Here is a 23,802-nt window from a genome sequence, read left to right on the forward strand (position 1 = left end):
TTCCAAACTACGACGTTTTCGTGAGGGTTACGATTAGCTGTTCGTTTTTGAGCTTTTAAGAGCTTGTAATCACTTTCCACATATTTTGCACCTAAAACACAGCCAAGACATGGTGAACCTTTTGATACCAAATAACTGTATCGTGAATTTTGTCGCAAGTAAATCTTTAAATTTATAAAAATGTAAAGACACAGTTACAGATCAATGGTTATGAAAGACTGCTCCAACATGATAGTTATTTTCAATTTAAATTGATCGATTGAGATGAAGCAAAGCTTTCGTTTTTTTTCAAATGTGAAATATGATATACTATATATATATCATATATACTATGATAATATATAAGATATAATCGTCACCTCACAATGTACTATATACTATGATAATATATATGCCAGAATCATCAACTCAATATATATTATGGCACTATATATAATATAACTATCATCCCCCAATATGTTTGTACTCAACTTTTAATCAAAAGGCTTGGCCGTCTCTTTATCTAAACTTGAAAAACTAAAAGCTTGTATTTACCTGTTAATAGTTTAATTTATATGGCATGTCAAACATTTAATATAGTTTATTTTTGCTGCTAAATCGCTTTGCTTCTATCTAATAAAGATACAATAAATTACATTCTATCCATTTCATCCTTTTTTGGTTCTGACATTACATTTCCATAAAACCTGTCTTAAGGTTTTACAGCTTCAAACTAAAAGTTATTCTGTTCAAACAATTAAAAAACAGAAACCCATATTTACAGATGTCACCTGTTTTTAGCTAATACAAGATGTTAAGGTAATAAAACAAAAAATGTTTCTACAATCATACATTGATGTCAGAAAAAGTGTATGTTCAACAAAAAAATTATATTTGAAACTCATCATAGAAAATGTGAATATTTTACATTGAAACCAGCAATAGTGTAAAAGAGATCATACCAAGTTATTAGCTAGTTTTAATTGGTGACTATAAAAGTTGGCAACTGCCTCCTTTGGTAATTATGTGAGGAATCTTATAGGAAGTGTCAAGATTAGATCAAACAGCTCAATCATTCGTCCTACGCAGAGGCTCATTGGCCAGACAGGCTACAGCTGAAATAAAACGACGGATTTGCCTAGGTAATGAGATTATTTTTGTATTGGTCAGGTAATTGAATGGTCGCGATGAGCTTTTCTACAACACTCTTCTTGTTGACAATGGTAGCTTTTACCTGCTCTAGTGCAACGTACACCAGGTAAGAGTATATAGTTCTAGTATTTTATACTAAATACTTTATCGGTAAAAGAAAAAAAATCCTATTGGTAGGAAATGAAAGTCATAGAAAAAATTATTTAAGGTTTGTAATCAAAATAAAGTAAATAAATAAATGTGATATTAGTCGCTAAGTAAAGTCAATTAAAAATAAACAACGCAATAGGAGTAAAAGTGATGGAGAATTGTGTATTCAAGATGCCATTGACTACTCTCAAGTATAAGGACTTAATTTAGAATATCTACATGTATTTAAACACTGCTGATGCTTTTGTAACTACAATAATAACGATAATAATAACAGTAATGATAATAATAATGATAATAAGATCAGCTAACATCATCAGAAAAATCCTGTCCATCTCATTCTAGTAGAACAAAGTCAATGACAAGAAATATCACCATTTGGAGCTGGAATCAAACCATTAATAACAATAATAATAACAACAATACTAATAATAATATAAACTCAATGTAACATAATAATATAATAATGAAATGTGATAAACTATAATAATATAAACTTTTACTTATCTAAGCTGATTGTAACCACGGTAGTTTAACAATAGTTACATTCAAGTCTTAAAATTATTAAAATCTGACAAAAACTGCATACAATACTGACAAAATTTTCAACCAAATCTGTGAAGACACTCTTCACTACAGTTAAATGTTAAAATCTAATATTAGTGACCACATGTGATCACAATGTCAAGTGGCCATATACATACCACATGAGACTTGTACCACATATATGGCTTACTAATATTAATATATGTAGTGTAGTGCTCACTTGTTAGAGATTTTTTTAATTCACTTTTGTTTTTAAAACTTATTTTACTAAATATTTTACTGCAATAAAGCAAAAATAAAAACAATGTGTTTAAAAACTTTTTTAATATTGTATGCAATCTTCGTATGCTTTTAAAAATGGTAAAACTTGACCATAACTATTAGACTATTGAGATTACAACTCCCCTGGTCACACTGTCATAGTTATAAGGTCATAAGGTCACACTGTCATAGTTATAAGCTTTTTCGTAAGATTAATTGATTAGGATGAACTAAATCTTCCTTTTTGGCCTGCGAAATGTTAGGTAGTTTTTATCTCAAAATGTTTTTATTTACTTTCAAACAAAGAGGAAAATCCTTTATTAAGCTCAATAGGCATGAGAACTGTCTTTCTCTAGAATCCAGAAGTACTGACAGTGTCTAGCTCTCACTTGAAGTTCTGTTTTATTTAAAGGTAACTTTTCGTATGTAATAGTATCACTAGAAAGTTTTATTATTATATAATATAACTATTAATAGGCTCAATATTTACTACAATAAGAGCCGTGTTTGTCATTTTTTGTTTGAGACCAAAATTGGAGGTTGGTGTAATTGATAGCTACGTACAGGTTTTAAACTTGCGACATTTGGCATAGTAGATCGACACTTTAACAACTGCTCCAATCAACCACCTTCTGTCTCTTTGGAATAATTGTACACATAGTTATTACATCTTGCAAGACTGCCAGGACACGTGGCATAGTTGTCTTTACCATCATTTTATGTACTATTAAATACAATTAATGTATTTTAGTTCAGTTTATATAATATTAAATACTAGTTTACCATAAAAGTTGTGTCCAATCGTCTATCCATCCCCAAAGCTAAAGATTCAGTAAAATGTTGCTCCCTATGGGTTTCAAACCCATGACATTCACCTTGGCATCCTGACACTATCATCTGGGCAACTCGAAATAATAGCAACTTTAGGTCATATGTTACAGCTAATATATGATTCACTGAAATCGTGAAGTGGCACTTGAGCAACTTTCAGATACCACAAGCTAAAATGCAACTAATGTAAATTTTTGAATACAGTAGAAAACTCCATAGCTCAGAGCTCTTTGAATGTTAGAATTCCCAATGAAACAAAAGCTGGTATACATGTTAGAATAGTAGAAACTGTGGTAATCATGGCTATGGTAATTATGGCAATTATATTCAAGAAACACTGGCTCATGGCACCTTGGTGGGCCGAAGGGCACAATAGTAATGATAAAAACAATAATTTAGGAAGTTGGATGTCACAATGATTAGCAGAAGGAAATGACATCAGTACATTTGCCTGTTACAGTTTCATCTGTAAATCTATCATCTAGTGTGTTTTATTGCTTATTTGTAGCTCATTCTGGCAGTCTCCGAGAAGATATGATAACAGGTGAGATCGGTTTTTTCAGCATCAGTTGTTATTATGGTTTAAGACAAACATTTGTGTTGGCTACATGATAGCAATGTTTTTAAAAACTAATAACATCAAGTTTTATGTTGTAAATAGTTAAAGTTATTCAATAAAACACCTACCAGTAACTCAGGGATCTAGATGTAGAGCTTAGTATATGTCAATGAGTTTAACTAGGAGTAAAATACATTCTGCCTCAACTGTTTATTTGTCCCACGACCAAACGAGTGGATGCGAAGTTTGAGAGTTTTTAAGATAAATGCATGTGCACACAACTTACGAAAATTATTCATCAACAATGAGACGAACCCTTGTTTTGAAATCTCATCAACAAATTTTACCATCGTTTTGTAGAGTCGTTAAAGTATAATAACGATACAAAACACATTTAAGCCTATTTAAATATGTTACCAAGTCTTTGTAAACCATCGGCATTATTTTAAAACTTACCCATCTGATCAGATTATACACAAATATACAGATTAGTTTGGACAAAAATCGCCACAAAACGCTTGAAAAGCTTGGTTTAATAAAATTTAAGACCGACCTACTATACGCCAATAAAGCCGTGCGACAGATAGTAGAACTATTTAGCAGTGCGCATTTCACAAGAAAACCATGCTCATTTCACCAGTCTATGGCATTGTTTACTTGTAATCAAATTTATTCGCAGGTTTCTGTAATAAGCGTAGACCGTTTGAGGCGTAGACCGAATTACAGGTACGAAATTGTGGTACACAGTTTATCAGGTTGTTTTTTTGTCCAATCACTGAAGGTTTCATTATTTAAAATGTTAGCCGAAATTCTTTACAACTTATGTACAAGCTAGGGCCAAACTACAACGCCCCTTTATGATGAGAACATTTTTTATTTTGCTGCAGTTTGCGGAAAACTTTCAGACGCGTGAATGCTCATACTTGCTTTCTGTTAAAGATCGCTATCAAAACCATTCTGCATTCAACGCAACCAACTTTCAAACTGTGTATAGTACTCAGTAGCTTGCCATTTTACTTCTAATTTTGCATTTCAGAGTTATAATAAACATATTTCCTTATTGTTGTTGAATTTCATGCATTACAGTAGATTAGGCCTACAGCTTAAATTAATATTTTTTTATCGTTGTAAAACAGGTTTGAGATAGTAGTAGATTAGGTGTGATTTTTTGTGTGATTTATTATTGTATTAAACTAAGCTTTTCAAGCTATTTCTAGAACATTTATATTTCAGTTTCTATTTCAAACAATTCTCATTTACACTATACTCTGTCAATTCCTGCTGAGAACTACTTTTTCAACAAACAACAGTATCCTTTCTTTTTTCCATTATCACTTTGGTAGTGGGCTGTATGACAGTGGAATTTCTAGTTAGTAATAAAGATTAGCTTTATGTGTTTTTGTCAAAGCAGTCACAAAGTGTCCCACTAACCTTCTGTCGAAAGGCTGATGGTGAAATGTGATAAGAAGGTTTAGCCATTTAACTTTTAAAACTTTTCAAATTTTTTAAAAATGTAACTGATGCTATTTCAAGATGGAACACAACTAGTAAAATATGGTAGAGGTTGTTACAGAGGGGCTACAAACACACATCGCCCATAACCTATAGTACTTTGCCCAATTTCATAAAGATTTCAAATTCTGGTAAAAAAAATAAGCAGATCTGGTTTTCCCAGTGTTTTATTTACCAATTTTTAATGGCAATGGTTTTCAGACTTAAATTTATGCTTAAAACTCCTAACAAATTTTGACTTAGCAAGAAATAGAGTAAAACAATGATCGAGGGAACAATATTATGTATCTGAATAAGAGTGCCCTTGGAATTCTCTCTCTGTAGAAAGTTCTCCTCAGAGCTGTAGGAGAGTTAAGCTGTCTTTGTAATTATTGGAGAAGACAGGGTCTTACATTGACTAATAGAGGCAGCATTGACAGCTAACACGTACATGCTTTAGCTTGAGTTCTTATCAATATTTAACATTTGTAGTCCAATACACTTGACCACTTACCATTTGATATAGGTGTTTAGTAATTGTCAAAAATGTTCTTATTGGACTCAATCCTGTTTCTTTCTCTACTCAATAAGTTAATTGAATTTGACTAATGATTAATTGACTTACTGTTGAACGCTGAGTGAACGCGGTGTCGAGAAAGTAACTCTCAGCCTATCGGTGCATATAGGTTTTTTCATAAGTACCTGTGAAGAACCTAAAAACATGCTCAAGAAATCACAATACGAACGCACTGTTCACTTGTAGATACTACCAACAGGGAGTTGCCCCAACCTATTATAACCCTCAATCACCATCTTCTCGTTCTTATCAATACCAACCTGACAGTCCCTCAAGGTCTCACTACAGCCAACCGAGACAGAGAACAGGCATTTCTAGTTGTAAGTAGCTACTACATGTGGGATGATAAAAGTTTAACACTTCTGTGATGAGTTGAAGGGAAAAGCTCTAAGTTTAACTATTGCAATGGTGTACTAGCTTTTGTACGAGCATCATTCCTTCCTCTGCAAGTAGTAGAGACTACACATAAATAGTTCAGGAAAAAATTATCATTTACCAATTTGAAGATTACGAGTTCGAGCCCCGTAAAAAGCAAATATAGAGTTCCTTCTTTACTGTTCATATCATTTTTTAATGTGATGATTTTAAGCAAGATAACAATATTAGTTTCCTATTATAATAGATTTATTATATAGAATGAATTAGTTCTTTTGATCCTTAAAAACTGCGGCATATCAAAAAATGATTTATTTTAAGCCAGTAGCAGCGTGACACATGACATCAAACACCTTTGGTAGCTTGAAACATCAAGTTCTTCAACTATGTACTTTATCTGCAGTCATGTAACCAAAAAACTTCATTCACAATGAAGAGCACTCGCCACCAGCTGTCAAAACTGCTGCACGCTTGGATAGCTTATCTAAAAATTGCGTGTTACTACCAAAAACATCGCTAGTTAGGACAAAAACTTTCACTATTGTAGACAGCTTATAACATTCTGGTAAAACAGTTTATCTCAAATTAAACGGTTGATTATCAGCTTGTTTCTGTAGGTACTAAAGACCACAAGCGAGTAGTTTATTGAAAATTATCAACTAGTTTGGTCTATAACTCCCTTTTAAAACTTTAAAGCAGCAGCTAAAATGAATGCTAGATAATTCAATTGTTGAGAAATGCTGAAATATTCTACAATCTACTGCAATACACATAACAGTATCAATTTTAATTTCTACCATCTCAATGTTTTGCACAGGCAGTTATTAAGACTTTTATAGATTGTAATAAATATTTATGACAAAAATAATACTATATAGTAGCAGCTCAAACTTGCAGTGCGTAAAAAACGGAGAGTTTCAACTCATTATTTGGAGTTGTCAGTCTCTCAAAATCATATATATGAACCAAAACAATAAGCAGGAGTATTCAATTTAGTTGGCAAAATGACCAAATCCATGACAAAATATTTCATCTTAGGTAGCAAGACAGACTGAAAGCCAAGTAGTATGACAGATATTGAACAGACTTTGGGCTGGTTGACTGGAGCTAATTTGAATATCATTTGCATTAATTTACTAGCCGTAGTAGGCCACTCACTATTTTATTGAGGTTGTCAGCCAAGTTTTAAACGGACGGACGAACTAAGTTAGTCAATCTTCTCTTCTAAACATCTCACACGTGTATTTCAAATGATACTTTATGTTCATCCATTTGCTGGCGCACGGGCTACAGATGAGTCAGCATGCTAAACAACGAGCCTTTGCGATAGTCTCAGGTATTGTTTTCTAATCCCATGAAGCAGCTCAGCAAAGTTGAATGGAATTTTTAAACTAATAGGACAGATTTGCTTTGGCTCTAGAAGTGAAAGCTGATCACCTTCAAATTTTAGTTGAAACTGTCTTTTTGCATTTGTAAACAAAAAATAGCGCAATCTATTTCGTGACACCAATATACTGCATCTACCATCATATGTTTCAGTTTATGAACTTTCTGCCGACTCCTCCGTAATACTATTAAATTACCAACTGTAAAAACACATTTGGTCAACTTACTCAATGATTCCCGATTTCTATCGTCTGATTTTTTCTCTTCTTTTTTTGCCGTATAACGGAAAACAAAATTTTTTTGATGATTACTAATATCAATAAATAGTTATATATACATACCTACTCCTCCCGGTAAGCCCACTCTTTTAACTAGGGGAGAGATGTTTCTTCAGACGACCTCATGCACATAAAAAAATTCTATAAGCCATAGTATTCCAACTATTAAAAAAATATCAAAACAAGTCTTACTATATCTGCTGTGATTACTAAAGACTAGGCTCCTTAGAAAAACTCAAATGATTTTTTTCAAAAAGAACTAGTAACTCAGTCATCAATAGCTCTTAGCATTACGCAGTCTGTAGCTCTGCTCTCAGACTTACAGATATTATTATGACAAATTTTTACTTTACTATTCTTTATTTTAGTTTTTATTTCATGGTTCAATTTGCTTTGAATTGTTGATTGAATGGCGTTAGTCGATGGTAATCAAGTTCATATCTGTCTAAAATGGAAATTTCTGTAGCATCACAACAATGTTGGATAACAACCCCAACCAAATGTGACGGGAACTCACCTTACAGAACGATAGATGGCTCATGCAATAACTTGAAAAATCCTACATGGGGACAGTCTGTACGACAAATTGGACGTCGTCTTTCTCCTCAATACAACCCAGGTACCAGCTTTGTTACAATCAGCAGAATCCCATTGCTTTCTTTACGAGCTGCAAAATGATAAATTTCTTTCCACTGCAGGCAACATTCTTAACAGTGTTCTGTTTTAAATGTCTTCTGTGCTTAATAAATGTGCCGTTTTATGCTGCCAAGAACACTGTTATGACTTGAATTATTATTGTGACTAAATACTGGTTTGACAAAAAAAATTTTCTGCGGCTATATTCTCCAAATTATCGACAAAACGTTAAACCAAATCTGACGTATGGCGGGAGAGCGTGCTTAATATGTTTACTAATGGCTGACCCAACACTTGTTACAGGAAGTAAGACGGACATTCGAACAATTGGAGTCACTGGTAGGCCGCTGCCAAGTGCTAGAAAAGTATCTACAGCAATACATCGTATAGCTACAAAGAACGATTTATCTACAAAATTATCGACGATGCATATGACCTGGGGTCAGTTTATTGACCATGATATGACCCATGTACCTCTTACACGTCCGGTGAGTACAGAAAATAAAACCTTTAAAAACTGGCACAAAGTGGCTGTTAATCTGAAAAAGCAAAATTTAAACCTTTTAAATAAATTAAAAGCTAAATTAGAAATTAAAATATGCAAAGTTTTCTCTAAATACAAAAATCGTGATTCCAGTGTGCCTTTTTATTGGGTTAAGCAGAGCGGGCACAAATCCATCGTATAGTAAAGCGAATTGCCAAAAAAGTGCCATACAAAATTCATAAACATTAACAAATAACAATTATTACCTTATTTGAAAAAAGGAATTTGTTATGGTGACTGTTTCTATTCTGCACACTACAACAACAATAAATACATTTGAAAATACCTCCTATTCTCTCTATGAATACAGATGACTTGCTGCAACCAGACCGGGGGAAGACAACACCCAGACTGTATAGCCATTTCTATCCCCCATGATGATGAACACTTTAGTTCAACAGGTCGAACCTGTATGGAGCTGAGACGCTCCATTGCTATCAAACCTGGTCAATGTGGTGAGTCAAGACTCATCTAATTTGTTGTGAATATATTTTTTCACAACAAATTTGATGCAAGTTGATGCAGTTGAAGCAATATGTGCAGTTGCTTATTTTTATATCTATATATCACTAAAACCCACTTTGCCATTGTGTGTGCACACATGAGTATGTGCATGCGTTCGCGTGTGTGCGTTCGCGCGTGTGCGTGTTTGCACATTCACATGTTTGTGAGCGTATGTGCATGCGTATGTGGGTGCATATGTGTGTATGTATGTGGGTGCATATGTGCATATGTATGCGCATGTGTATGTGCGTGCACGAGCATGCGTGTGTGTGTCTGTCAGTATGCATGAACAACCTCTTTGCCAGACTTCTTTCAAACTTACACGCATGTGCTTCGTGCCTTTTGCATGTGTCACTAAAATTATTTGGTTTCACAACTATGCATGTTTCCTAAAAATCAGACCCTTGAAAACAACCACCTGCTGGCTATCTGATTGAAAAAAAACCTGACACCACTGAGTTTAATGCTTGTAATGTTCATATAGAAAGAAACACCTCATCAGCTGTAGTAGCTTGACATAAACCTATTACAAATTTGGTGATTGTTTGTCACAAAAAAGATATATAGTCTGTCTTGAGCAAGAATGGACATACCAGGTATTTCCTGGTCTCTTAATAATCCAGAAAACCAGAATTTAAAGCTAAAATCTTAAACTAAGAAATGATGTAGTTCTTTGCTTTGCAGGAAATGAGTTTCGAGAACAGCTAAATAACTTGACTTCCTACATAGACGCAGGCTCAGTGTACGGCAGCACGACTGCAAGAGCCAATCAGTTGCGAGCTTTCACAAGAGGAGAGATGGTCGAATCAGAAAGGCAATCTCTTTTACCAACAGATAAGCCAGGCACAGCCTGTGACATACCTCCTCCTCAACCAGACAAACGCTGCTTTGCGGCAGGTAATCTTAAACAAAAGGATAGTAGTGGAATATTTTTGAACATAGTTTTGGGAATTTCCATTGTATTTCATTAGCCGTTACCCATGAGAAATATACTCCACCAATATTCTAAAAAGACTAAAATATCCAATTGCAATTTTAGTTAATCAAATTTTCTACACAATAAACCTTTTCAAAACCAGATCTATAGTATTTCATATCATGCATTGATGAACACAAAAGTACTACCTTTTAGCAGCCATGCTAGCTCTGTGTCATGGCCAGTGAATAGTGGTGGAGTCTAAAATTGTGCACTTAGATTTTCTTTTTTTGTTTTAATTTTATCATTTAATAAACATTTTATTATTTGAAATCATCATTATTGGTTTTTAACGGCTAATTTTTGAAAAGTACAGATCAACATTACAGTCTAACTTTTTGCTTTCAAAAGAATGTTCTCTCAACAATATCAGTTCTTAAAATTGTCTCAGAGCAAAGGTATTGATCTTGAAATACAATATCTTTCAACAATTGAATTAGTCTCAAGGAGAGTGACTTTATTGAAACCCTTTTGAAAACATCAGTCTGCTACCTCCGACAGCATGTCTGATAACAGCAAGCTGACTCAAGTAGATTCTAGTGATTAAACATTAAAAAAACTTTCTATTAAGCTGGTAATTACTCAAAAACATCTACATATATAACAGGTTTCACTATAAATAGCTCAAAATGTGCTTCTTCCTATTAAAATGTGCCTGAGTTTTGAAGGTCAGAAAAGCTGTTAACTCCTCTTTATCTACAACTAAAATTTCATCAATGACACTTAAGCACATTGGAGGCTTTGATTTTTTTATTATGGACGTTAGCCCATCCATCCATTCTAGTTAGCCCATCTGTCAGGTACAGTATACAACAATTTATTATTATATTGTAATTTACATTATTATTTATTGACTATAACACTGTTAAGCCTGGGAGTTGTAGCAGGTACAGGGTACTCCACGTAATTAGATTTGCAAATGGACTGTCATAGCAATTTAAAGATTTCGCCGGTTTTTAGCACTGAATAGAGTGCTAGAAACAATTAATTTGCATGTACTTTTTACAAGATGCAATATTAAAACATAATGTATTGCGTTGTAATTTAATTATTGAATATCTTGAAAAGTTAAGAGATTTTGAGGAAACCTTTTGCCAGTCAATTTTTTTGAATTGGTTCGAATACCCAGCAGCGCAATCTTTTTTCCAACCATTACCAACAACTATGAGCAGATGAATAAATGAACAGACAGGCTCAACTCTTATTATAGTAAATACTAAATGAATGCCCGGCGTTTATAGATAGAAGATCGATTACAATAATTACTGTATAGATTATATAGCTAATTCTTCTATCATTTAATCTAATTTATTTTCATTCAACCACATTTTAAATTTTAATAATTAAATAATACTTGATGCCAGCAGATATACGTACATCAATGACAATCTAAAAGCTGCAACAAACTAATGTCTTTCATTCGTTGTAAAAGATGCTGATTGCAAACAGTTTTCAAGCAATTTTCTGGGAGAAAGGCACCAGTACAAATATTTGCCAGACTCTACTGTTAGGAACATCCATAGGCACTATATTTTATGCTTTTCTGGTCATATCAACATGATTTCATTCTTCTACTGTTTTCTCACCATAAAAACTGGCTTTAAGTGATATAATGTTGACTCTAGTAACCTAAACATGCTTCAATATTTTAATCAAACAGAGTATAAATCGTAAATTTTATACGAAGTCTGAGCAAAATTCTTTGCAGTTTCCATAAAATCGTAATCTAAATATTTTTTTTAAATATGCTAAAACCGCATTTTGATTCTCTAAGCCAGGACTTAGAGTTTGCTCTGGTTTGCTTTAGGGTTTACTCAGCTCTTGCTGACTGAACATATGGTTGATGATGTTGCAACTTCTCCCATAAGCCTACATTGAGAAACTAAACAAATTTGCCTGTTTTCATATGAACTTCTAGGCTACTTCACAATAGGAAGCTCTAGATTTTATGGTATGCATCCATCAAATTTAATTAAAGCTTTTAATTAAAGCTATTAAAGCCTTAATTAAAGTTTTAGCAATCATGGCAAGAAAAATTAGGACTAACGTTATTTTTCAATTCAGACCTACATCTAAAAACTTTGGTAATATAGTGATTTCGTAATATGAATTTTTAATATAAACCCTTCACTTAGGAGACATTATATTCAACATGGTGCTTTTGTCAGTGCAGACAGGCACGACCCAGCTGAAAACATAACTTCATATTAGATTAGTCGCAATCGAACTAGGTTGCTGTCACATAACGTTATGGAATGCTGCTTCAACTTCTCTTTCAAAAAAACAGACAGAGTCAAACTGCCTAAATTAACTGACTTTTTCGTAAGAATCTAAAAAGTACCAAAATTTCTTCTGTTGTAGGAGATACCAGGTCCAATGAGTGGGGAGGATTGACAGCGCTCCACACCGCTTTCGTACGTGAACACAACCGAATTGCCCGAATCTTCTACCGTCAATTCAAGCGAGCCCGGCCTTACATGACGGAGAAGAACTTAGATGAGAGAATATATCAGGAAGCGAGAAAGATTATTGGTGCATTCCTTCAGGTAAATTATTCTCACAGCCACAGAATTTTCACATTTTCTTACAAGGGCTCACAGAGCTAGATATAAGTGATAGTAAATACGGTAAGAGAAAAGGTGAGTGCAAATTGTAGAGGTGACATCGATGACAAGAACCAGAGGAAAAAGAGAGCGACAGAGAAAAGTATGGAATTAGCAATGATTAAGTAATTATATAGAAAGAAGGGGGTGAGTATAAAAACTGTTGGGTCGTTGAGAAGCGTAGCTAAAAATAAGCTACAAATAAGAGACCATCAAAAGATGTAGACAGTGAGGTGGTAAAGAGATAAGTAGTAGGAGCTGTGTAGACCGACTTCTGATGCAATAATAATAAAGCAGGGAGGTTAGAATACAGAATTGGAGGGGTGTCATAAAATGATGAAACAAGGAAGCGATGCTTGGTTGGAGTGAGTCGGACGCCGTGCATCTGTCTAGGACTGCACCGGCATTGCGTCACTTGAGTTCCTATTAATTATCGATTTTGCACTTCCAGGTGATCAATTACGGAGAATATCTTCCTAATGTGCTGGGAGTCACTCAGATGAGGAAGTGGAGGCTCAATCTCCAACACAAGGCGCCATATTCACCGAAGCATACCTACAATCCTCAGCTTAACCCAACGTCAACAAATGTGTTTGGGACGGCAGCTTTTAGATTTGGACACAGTGAAGTGGCGTTTGGCGTTCAGCCAAAAAGCAGGTAAGTCTCAGTTGTTCAGTGTTGTCTTCTCTTGTAGACTTATAAATAGTATGAATATGAATTAGCAAGACTAAATAAAACGAATAAACTGACAACGCCATGGAAGCACGTGCGGAGTTATCTTCTCAGGAATCCATAAGCACTACACCACACCATACCGCCATGCCAAACCACCAATTACAGCCTGACAAGCGTCAAGTGTGACACAGCGTTGTAGATGCCACGAGAAGTTTTTGTCATATAAAAACTGTTTAGTTTTAATGTACTCAACACTTACAGTTTCAAAAATTGAAACAAAATATATATTAATATGTATAGGCCCCATATACTTATGTATATACGTTTATGTATAGATATACATATATATACATACATGTATGTATATATATATGTTGTATTGTATCATTACTGATAAATTGACATGTTGTTATTGCTTTGGAATCGAGCAGCTTTTACAACGTAGCGTGTCCATATCTAGATGAAGTAGATTATTCCTTTATAAAGCAATATTTAATCATATAAAAATGTAGTATATTAAATGCCAATTTAATAACAAAACTGATTAAAAATCTATTGCATGTTAATAAGATAGATATCAACTAAACCACCTGTCCCTTTGTGTCAAAAAAACCTCAAAACTTGTTTACGTTTGTAAATCAGACAGAAACCGGACATCCAACAATAGATATTCTAGGAAAGCAACAATCAAGTAAAGTACAGTAAAAGTCTAGAACTAAAGTACAGCAAAGCCCTAGGCTAGTAAAGTGTAGGAGTCGTTATGTTGCTAAAGTTCACGCTAATGTACTCGGGGTGATGGCAAATGTTAAAAACTGTTTTAAAGCAAAAGTATTCTCATATTTCAGCTCATATCACAACTCATCAAAGTTTGCTACTTTTACGGAATTGTTCAACCAGCCAACCAGCTTCCGCCAGGTGGGCAATGACAATCTGATAAGAGGAATGCTCTTGGAGCCAACACTGAAAACTTCCAAATTCTCCCCAGGTAGCTTTTTTGTTTTTAGCTAGTTTGGTGCTGCTAAGGCAGAGCTGTGAGTTGACTAACTGATGTTGTACAGACAGAAAAACAACAAATTAATTGTTTCATCAACAATTGTTCATTATTTACACTAGTTCTCCTACTGAAAGGTCAAAGTTCAAATCTTATCAATTTTTTTAAAATTCGATCTCTTATTTTTGCTATGTAAATGTTACAATTATCAATACAACAAATAGCCTATGTGTCAAACAGTTTGGCTGATAACTTTGCCTCAGGAGAATTTCAGACCGGAATCCTGGTGAACATTCCAAATTTAACAGCCAGCTAATTTTATGTTCATAAGTTCAATAAATTCATGCTGTTATCTCCTTTTTAGTCATAATCCTTGCTAAGTTGTATATCAAAATTAAATTATAAACTAGTCATTAGAAACTTGAACAGATTTTCACAAATTAACATTTTAAAACTTCATTTATCTTTCACTTTCAGATATACATATTGGGAAGTGGTATTTCATCCTTGTATTGGCTTACTGTCTGCCGTTTGCTGATATTCTATAAATTTGATAACAGAACTGAATTAAAAATTTCAATAGGTTTATGTTGTTTGTTTCACTTGGCAGAGATAAAAAAAGAGTTATGAACACCAATGCATCTAAATCTTTCCTGTATTAGTTAATTATTGCTCCGTAATAATTATATAATAGTCTAACAGTTTGAGATGAGTTTTTAAACTAATTGGAAAACCAAAGCCTATAAACACAATAAAAGCTAGCTACTTTCCAATTTTTAGTATTAATAATTTTGTTATAATGTTTTTATTAGCCAACCAATATACTTATTAAGTAATTGCAGTAAATTTATTCTTTGCCAAAATTTAAAAATGTTTGTTTGTAACATATTTCTTTGCTATATATTGCCTGCTTTTACTTAAAAAGATAATCTATAATTTAATAGAAATACGGGATAGACTGTTTGAAAGGTCCTTTAGTGGTCTGAGCCTGGACCTGCCAGCTGTCAGCACGCAGCGAGGAAGAGAGCATGGTAAGTCAGCAGTTATCCGACTTAACTCCAGTTTATTTTTAAGCAATGAAAGCAGTCGCTGTTTGTAGCCTTAGATAAAGGCCAGGTAGTGTGGGGTGCATTCTACTTTTGCTCACCACAGTCTAGAATGTTTTGTTGAATAAACAAACATGATTTTCAAATTCGGTTTTCCAACCATAATATTTTTAGGCATAAAAACTACTATTTATACCAAAATGATTTTCTATTACAATAGCCGATAAGATAATTGTTAGGTCATGAACTCTAGCATAGTAATGAATGCCGTGTGCACTGCAGGCTTACCAACATACAATGCATGGAGACGCTACTGCGGGCTTCCGACTGTCACTTTCGATTACATGCCAGACCACCCAGTGGAGCTGCAAAGAAGTTTTGCCTCTGTTTATGACCATCCTGATGACATTGATCTCTTTCCAGCAGGAATAACTGAAAGGTGAGAGATCTTTGGTGATCAAACGATTAAGCTGTTCATCTCCCTGGTCTATGTGATATATCTCTAGCTTGTGCATAACCAAAATAAAATTATTTGAAACATTTTTGATTTAAAGATTTGCCAACTTATTATGGCTTGCATAGGACATTCTCTATGCTTGTGTCATTAAATTATCAAATATTTCTACTTCAGTACTTCATAAATAAGATTTGACAAGTGAAAGTTTTTTTTAAAAACAGAAACAAATTTTAAATGTTTAAAGACATTCAAAAAGAAAAAATCATAAATAATATATATTTATTTATTTACTGTTATGAATGCGAACATGTTATAAATATGGCTATGCAATGGGTTGCCAAACCTAAAAGTTCTATAATGTTTAAGTTCAAATATATAATAACACAGTGAAATATTTTATAATTTCATAAAACATAATTTAAAAACATACTTGAGAATATCTATAACTGTACAAATACAATTTAAATAGTAAAAATCTGTTTTTTTAAACTGAAAAGGGTTTTCAATGTTTAAAAATATCTGTAAAGAAACATCATAAATACTATATATTTATTGATTAAAATATATATACATGTATTTAGAGCAAGAACGAATTATTGTTATGTAATGTAGCGCTACAAAGGGTTACAAAATCTAAAAGTTTGATAACATTCAAGTTCAAATATATAATAATATAGTGAAATATTTTATAATTTCACTAAAATGACTAAATATTAGTAATAACTATGAAACATAATTTAGACTGATCATAATTGTATTTACACTTTTGAGCTGTTGTTCAGCCTTAGAAAGAGGTAAGGCTGGTAAGTTTAGATGAACCAAGCTTCACAGGATTTTTGCTCACTTGCCAGGCACGTCGCACAAGATGCCCAAGTCGGCCCAACTTTTGCATGCATCATCGGCCAAGAATTTCAGAGACTGAAAGAAGGAGACAGGTTCTGGTTTGAAAATCAAGGGACTTATACCAACTCCTTCACCGATGATAAAATCAGGCAACTCTCTCAGGTTGGTGTTTGCTTCACTGAGATCTTAATGAGATGCAATTTTAAAATTAATCAGCAAACTTAAAATTAGAATTGCAAATCTTTCCTTTTGTAATGACGCTGAAATTAAAAAACTGCCAGTACTTATTAGCGGCAATTATATTAGCTTCCAAATTGTCTCCATAATTGCGTTGTTTTAAATGCACCCATCTGAACTTCCAGCCATTCAGCTTCAAGGTAATAGCAGTTCAAAAATTCCTTATAAAATATAAGCATATACTCCAAATTAAGGTGTTCCTAAAATTACTAAAATAAAAGTTATGATTAAAAATATCTATATAGACTGAATTTTATGCTAATAACACCTTTGGGTACATTACGTTCTCCTTTGTCGTAGGTTGTTTCAACAATGACTGTCTTACGCTTTAGACTTTTTCAATTACTTCCATGCAGCTCTACTTCTTGCCTCTAATACCTCTTTTCCATCCTCTTGATGAACACCTCCTTTAATCACTCCCAACAAGTACTGAATGCTAAAAACTAGTAGCAATTAGCAATGATTAAAAGCAAACAGCCAGTATCAATAAATGGTAACTCCACAAGAAGCCTACAACATCCAGTTTAAACCAGTCATAACCAGCCTAAACCAGTAACTACCAATGAAAACTAGTAAAATCTGTGACAGCCAATGAAAGCTAGCAACTAATTTTGCTAAACTTTGCTAGTAAGAATACTTGTCAAAAGTTCAGTTTTTTTCAATTATTCTGTTCCATGGATGAAGGCATAGCTCCTAATCTTTATCAAATCATCTATGGAAGCAGTTTGCTCAACTTTATCTAAAATGGCTATAAACTGTGAACAAATAAAATTGTGCAAATGTTTTTTGTTAATTATCGAACCACAAAAACAAAAAAATAGCTTTGCTCTTTCAGATCAAATAAAGACTAACTGGTAATCAAAAATTGTTTTTTATGACTATGGTATGCATGCTAAACCATAGCTGATTGTATAACTGTCTTCAGTATTGCTAAGTTTTCTCTTCCACTGTCTTGTGATGATCTTCAGCAGTTTTAAGGTAAAGATAACTTCTAAATAAGACTAAAGTCAGCTGTGTAAAACAGGTAGGAGATTTAGGCTACTCCCCAACTTTTGTAAAACTATTCCCGGCAGCAATCTAACGCAAATGTATACTAGGTAACAAAATGGTCTAGGATAACCTCTCAGTACAAACCTTTATTTCTATTACACCTTTCAGATAACTCTATCAAGGGTGCTGTGTGACACCACCCCAGGAACGGACTGGATCCCAGAGAATGCATTTAGGATAGACTCAAACTTTGTGCGCTGCCAAGATATACCTCGACTGAATCTGAATAACTGGCTCGGCTTAGGACTGTACTAGTCGTTTATTAAATTCGTCATAAGGTCTTAAAACACGTCATATTCTCAACAGGTTATTTATTAGCTAGAACATAGTTGTAGAAACACAGACGCAGGTTTAGTTTATTGAGCAAAATTAATTAGTGTATTTAAGTCTGTGCGAATGAGAATAGAGACTAACAGCTGTTACACTATGACATCTTATGGACTGTGTATTTTGTATTGTAACATTAAATTGTTGAAGCAAAGGGGCCTAAGCATGAGTGAGGTAATGAATAAATGATTAAAAAATGAAAAAATGAGCTAATAACCACATCAATAATTGAAAAAATACTAAATAAGCAAATGTATAAATAAAATGATAAATAAATGTAGGGTGAATGAATAGATAAATAAATGAACAAGTGAAAAAGTTAATGATGGAGGAAGTGAACGAATGATTGAATGAAAAATTGAATGAATGATGAAACAAATCAATAACTGACAGAATGCATAAAAGGATAAATAAATGAGTGAGTAAAAATACACAAAATAACAAAAAAAAAAGAATATAAAGAAGCAGTCGGTTGCATATAACTGTGTGAAGGTTTGAAGACTGCTTAAAGATATTCACTTTGCATTCCTTCAGTCTATTCTTACAATTATTTTACAGTCTTTCTTACAAATTATATTAAGTACATCAGAGATTAATACCAACCAGACATGCGACAGTGATTCAAGTTGACCTAAACTTGTATGGAATGATTTTGGTGCTTTATAAGAAACAAAGACCCGAATAATCTAGAACATTCTCTCTAGCTTCTAATGACGAGTGTTGATGTACTGGCATTCAATTTTAAATTGTTGTTAGAGTTCATAACTATTAAACCTTTATTTTTATTTCGTAGCGCTGCTGTTTGTGGTTATGTTATTTTTGTTTTACAGAGCTATCTTATGACCTGTTTAGCAGATATGCACTCGTGCACTAGACCAGTAGTTTTTAGCTTTTGAGAACACCATTGTTTTATTTGTCTCATTTTTTAATTTTTATACACATTGTTGCAAAGAAATATATTTTAATTATTTTAAAATTTGGCAATCAGCTTGCAAGTGGATGTTTAAGTAGCTGGTGCTCAGGAACCATCTAGAGTTTTGGAAACAAATATTTTTGCGACCTGGCGGAAGGCACGGAGCATACTTTTGTGAAATTTGGATGAAATCGAGCGAAAAAATACGGACAAAAAAATTTGACAAACAGATACACAGACAAAATGACATAGTGGGCTTTATTGATATAGATTAATTCATTAAAACCAACACGTATTATAGAGAGACTCATGTCTACCACAACTTAGATTAGACTAGCAGATGTAAGTGGAAATCTCTCTTGGACCTGGCTTCATCTCGCATGGGTGTCTGAATATTTCTTCTTTGAAGCAGTTATAATAGCAATGCTTGGATTTACAGAGGATTGTTGATGGTAAAGAACAATCCACAGCTATATTACGCCACTGGGCATTCTTTCTAAATCGACAGGTCATCATAACTTTGTAACAGTGTAATACGACCCTAAGTATACCCTCCTAAAGATACTATACACTACCAAGTATACCCTCTCAAGTATTCTACACCGTTTACTTCACCGTTTCTACACTATTTTCTACACATGCTTTACCCTCTTTAGCATGCTGTATCATCATAAGCCTGTTCTACTGTCATAAGTAAACTAAGCGTTAACAATTGCCCCCTAAATACAAGACATGCCTGTACTGAGACTCAAATATCTCAAGTCTTTAATTGTGCCCTGAATTTAGGGACAAACATTCTAGTGAAAATTATAAAACTTGAGTGCTATAAATGTAGCAACATATGTAAAACGTGTATAACTGATACAGCGAGAAAATAACATGTTTAAGACTGTATAACATATTCAGAGGCTATCCAAAGCCACAGTTAGGGATGGGGATAAAAGATTACATGGTGCAATATTTGAACTCCTGACACTGTGACTAGCTTGTCCAGCACACTACCACCTGCACTAACTACTCACCTTACATAAGGGCAAAATAGCTGTGCACATACCCATGTGTAGATGCTTGATTGTCACACCAGACAATCTCTCAGGCGGCACTTGACTATCAGGGTACTAGTTATAATATGTTTGCTTTGAAAACATTTTACAATTTGGAAGTGGAACCACAGAGTAGACGTGAAAGCGATTGTTGTGGAGCAACAAATACTCGACTAAATTATTCTTGTACGCAGTGCATCAAAAATTTACAAATTGAAAGCACATGGACAAAAGCCCCAGTACTTTTCACTATACACATTGCGCGCTATTTAGCGATATTCATAGACTTGCCATCATAGTCGATGTTTATGTTATTTTACCTACAAAAACATTCTTAGACTCACGCAGATGAGAGTTGTTGTAGAAAGTTTTCATCACGATAACGTATGATATTAATAATAACATTATTTGTTGCTGTTTATTATTGAGTTTATCACCTATTATTACAAACTAGAACCATTTTTTTTGTTATTTATGAGCAGACTCATAATCTACATATATACATGTATAAATCTCAGAGTTTGTCTGTCGGTCGTCTGTCTGTCATTCCTCTCTCCAGTTATACCGATAAAGTTTTAGCAAGGAAAATCACCTTTGTACGGGGTTTTAACTCCTAACATTCAAATCGCAAGTCTACTAACAAGCGTGCGAGCGTAGCCACAAGGCTAAACAGTTTTTAACACACCCATCGTTTTTATCATACTTTTTTGTCTTACGAAGTAGAACACAATGTTTTTTCCGTCCTCGCCGAAAAAACATTTTTTCGCTAATTTTTATTAATTAATAAATAATTAATAAAATTAGTTATTTATTAAAATAAACAATTAATTTCATTAAAATAAATAAAATTTTAATTTCATTATTATGAACTTAAAATTTCAAGATAATGAAATTTTTTTCGACTTTTGCCGCCATACGATATCAACAAAAAAATTCTATCGAAATTAGAATTTGGCAGTCAGTTTGCTCATTATGTCAATGTAACAAATAGGCCTATTCATTGAAATAACTCTCGTAACACCTCAAAGATATACAATGCTCGCTCGCTATCTTAGTTCAGCGTTATTCATTATAAGTTAGAGTAATAACGAAACCAAAAACAGTTGCTAAAATTTTAGTTAATGAAAAAGCTGAAATTAAGTTTCGTGAAATACATACTGAAACTTAGCTTTAAACATGTGTTTAATAACCTAAAATGATTTAGGTCAAATTCAACATTTATGTCACGCGCCTGTCTCGAAGGTAAGAACTCTCTACAGTGCGTAATGCACGTAGTTTATTACAATCTTACAAATTATTACAGATCATAACCGCTAAATACACTAAAGTTACTGTAGGTGGCTATAGTTACTAAGGTTAACATATTATTTTGTTACTAATTTTTATAATGTACAGTACGTATATAAAATGTGCATTTGATAATTACTACAGTAGGGGCTTCTATACCACTCAATACAATATTTTTGCATTACGATGCTTACACTGAAACAAACTAAATTCATATAATTGTATACCAAATAAGTGTTCATTGTAATCATAGCAAAACAGACTTTATTTAGCCATTACTTGCTAATTACTTCACACGCACACTTAAACACCTCTACAGTTGTTTTATTTTTTCTCTTAATTTTCAAATGCACAAAACACTTTTTTCATGATATGAAATTTTAAAGTTACAATTTGAAAACTTTGAAAACTTTCACAGTTGTTTCATTTTTTCTTTTTAATTTATTCTTACCTGCACAAAACACTTTCTTCATGATAATAAGTTTGAAAGCTAAAATGGTAACTGTTGTTATATGTTAAATAAAAACAAATTTTTTGTGCAAAGCCTTTTTTATTACCCGGGCAACGCTCGACATTCAACTAGTAATAATATAATTGTCAGCTGAAATAATAATGTAATCATCTCGTTAGTCTACCAACTGCTAACTACGATTGATCGCTGATCTCCATGCCAGTTGCTATTAACGCTGGTGACCTAAAGCATTCCTTTCAATACGAAATAAGCCAATCAGAACTAGCTACTGGATGGTGTTTTGGTGCTGCAGGCTCATTTTTGATTTACTAAAATAGTTTGTAAACATTACTAGTAACGTACTTTTATCACATTATCATACGTATCAGAATCTTTACTACGATAACAGTTGTGTCCGTCTAAAGCCAAAGTCAGAGGTTGGAGAAAATGATTGCAATATACTGGTTTCTGAACTCTTACCATTTATCTTGGTAGCCCGAAACACTAATACCGGCCTAATTGACCATCTTTGAGTAGACATAACATTTGTGCACATGCGTGTAGCTATTTTCTGCGCTATTTGAATACCTAATGATCTCTTACGGCACAGGTACGAGCATTTGATAAAAGCACCAATCAGCAGAATTATGTAATGAATTATGTAATGAATTATGTAATGAATTATGTAATGAAAAGTATGATGTTAAAAATAACAGCTTCGCCAAAACTTCAGATAAACTTTGGTAAAGATTTGTAGATGATACTGAAATAAGGGATGTTTTAAGGAGAAAATTAAGATTTTAACATCTCAAATTGTTGAGACTTAGAAGACAATAACAAGCTTGACACATACATTAAATATAGTAATAGCTAGGTAACTTTAGAAATATGGATTGTTGAAAAAGTGAATTTGAAATTGAAGTTTTTAATTAGCTGCTCCATATATACAGTACTGTCTCAATTATATTGTTTTATTTTTTGTGCTTTTCTTTAAAAGTATGTGGTTTCCAGATTCTTTAAATAAAGCCTGCTGCCAGGAAGTTAGCTGTTATATATTTCTATTCATTTGCTTCTATGATAGTCAATACGTAGCGAAAGGGTTGATTCATGCTCTATACAGGAAACACTTAGATCATCACAGAGAACTTTACCCTATGTGAAAAGAAGGTATCAATGCCTGATGCTTTGCAAAAAATTAAGTGATCTTTAGACAGATATAATGGCCATATGCCTACACAAATAGACATCACACATTCTAAACATCTCTGTTCAAAGTGAACCTGTTATCCATAGGAAGAGGCATTTTGATCATCACAGAGAACTTTATTTCATGTAAAATGGAGATATCAACGCCAGATGTTGTGCAGAAAACTAAATGTTCACTAGCCAGAAATAGTGGTCATATGCCTAAAAAATAGACATCACACATTATAGACATCTCTGTCTAAAGTGAAACTGCTATCTACAGGAAGAGGCGTGTCATGAGTCATCTCACTAGTAATGTTTTACACTAATCAGTGCCAGGCAAAGGCTCTTCATTCAGTGCAAGAGAAAAGGAGTGACAAATCAACGCAGATAATAAAAATATAAATTATTTGCTAAAAACTGAAATAATAACATCTTAAAACCTGATT

The 23,802-nt window shown here is 33.4% G+C and overlaps 1 protein-coding gene across 1 annotated transcript; it reads left to right on the forward strand.

The window, feature by feature from the left end:
* The first annotated feature begins 1,148 nt into the window (after positions 1-1,148).
* LOC137405793 (myeloperoxidase-like) lies at positions 1,149-18,894 on the forward strand. Its single transcript, XM_068092201.1, has 14 exons — positions 1,149-1,237; positions 3,428-3,463; positions 5,733-5,866; positions 8,052-8,204; positions 8,525-8,709; positions 9,076-9,220; positions 9,954-10,166; positions 12,607-12,791; positions 13,300-13,505; positions 14,369-14,508; positions 15,459-15,545; positions 15,843-15,999; positions 16,869-17,022; positions 18,256-18,894. The coding sequence occupies exons 1-14, from the start codon at positions 1,158-1,160 to the stop codon at positions 18,400-18,402; spliced, it is 2,022 nt and encodes a 673-aa protein (XP_067948302.1). The 5' UTR covers positions 1,149-1,157; the 3' UTR covers positions 18,403-18,894.
* Positions 18,895-23,802: the final 4,908 nt, after the last annotated feature.

The sequence above is a fragment of the Watersipora subatra genome, chromosome 10 (assembly GCF_963576615.1).
Source record: "Watersipora subatra chromosome 10, tzWatSuba1.1, whole genome shotgun sequence".
NCBI lineage: Eukaryota > Metazoa > Bryozoa > Gymnolaemata > Cheilostomatida > Watersiporidae > Watersipora > Watersipora subatra.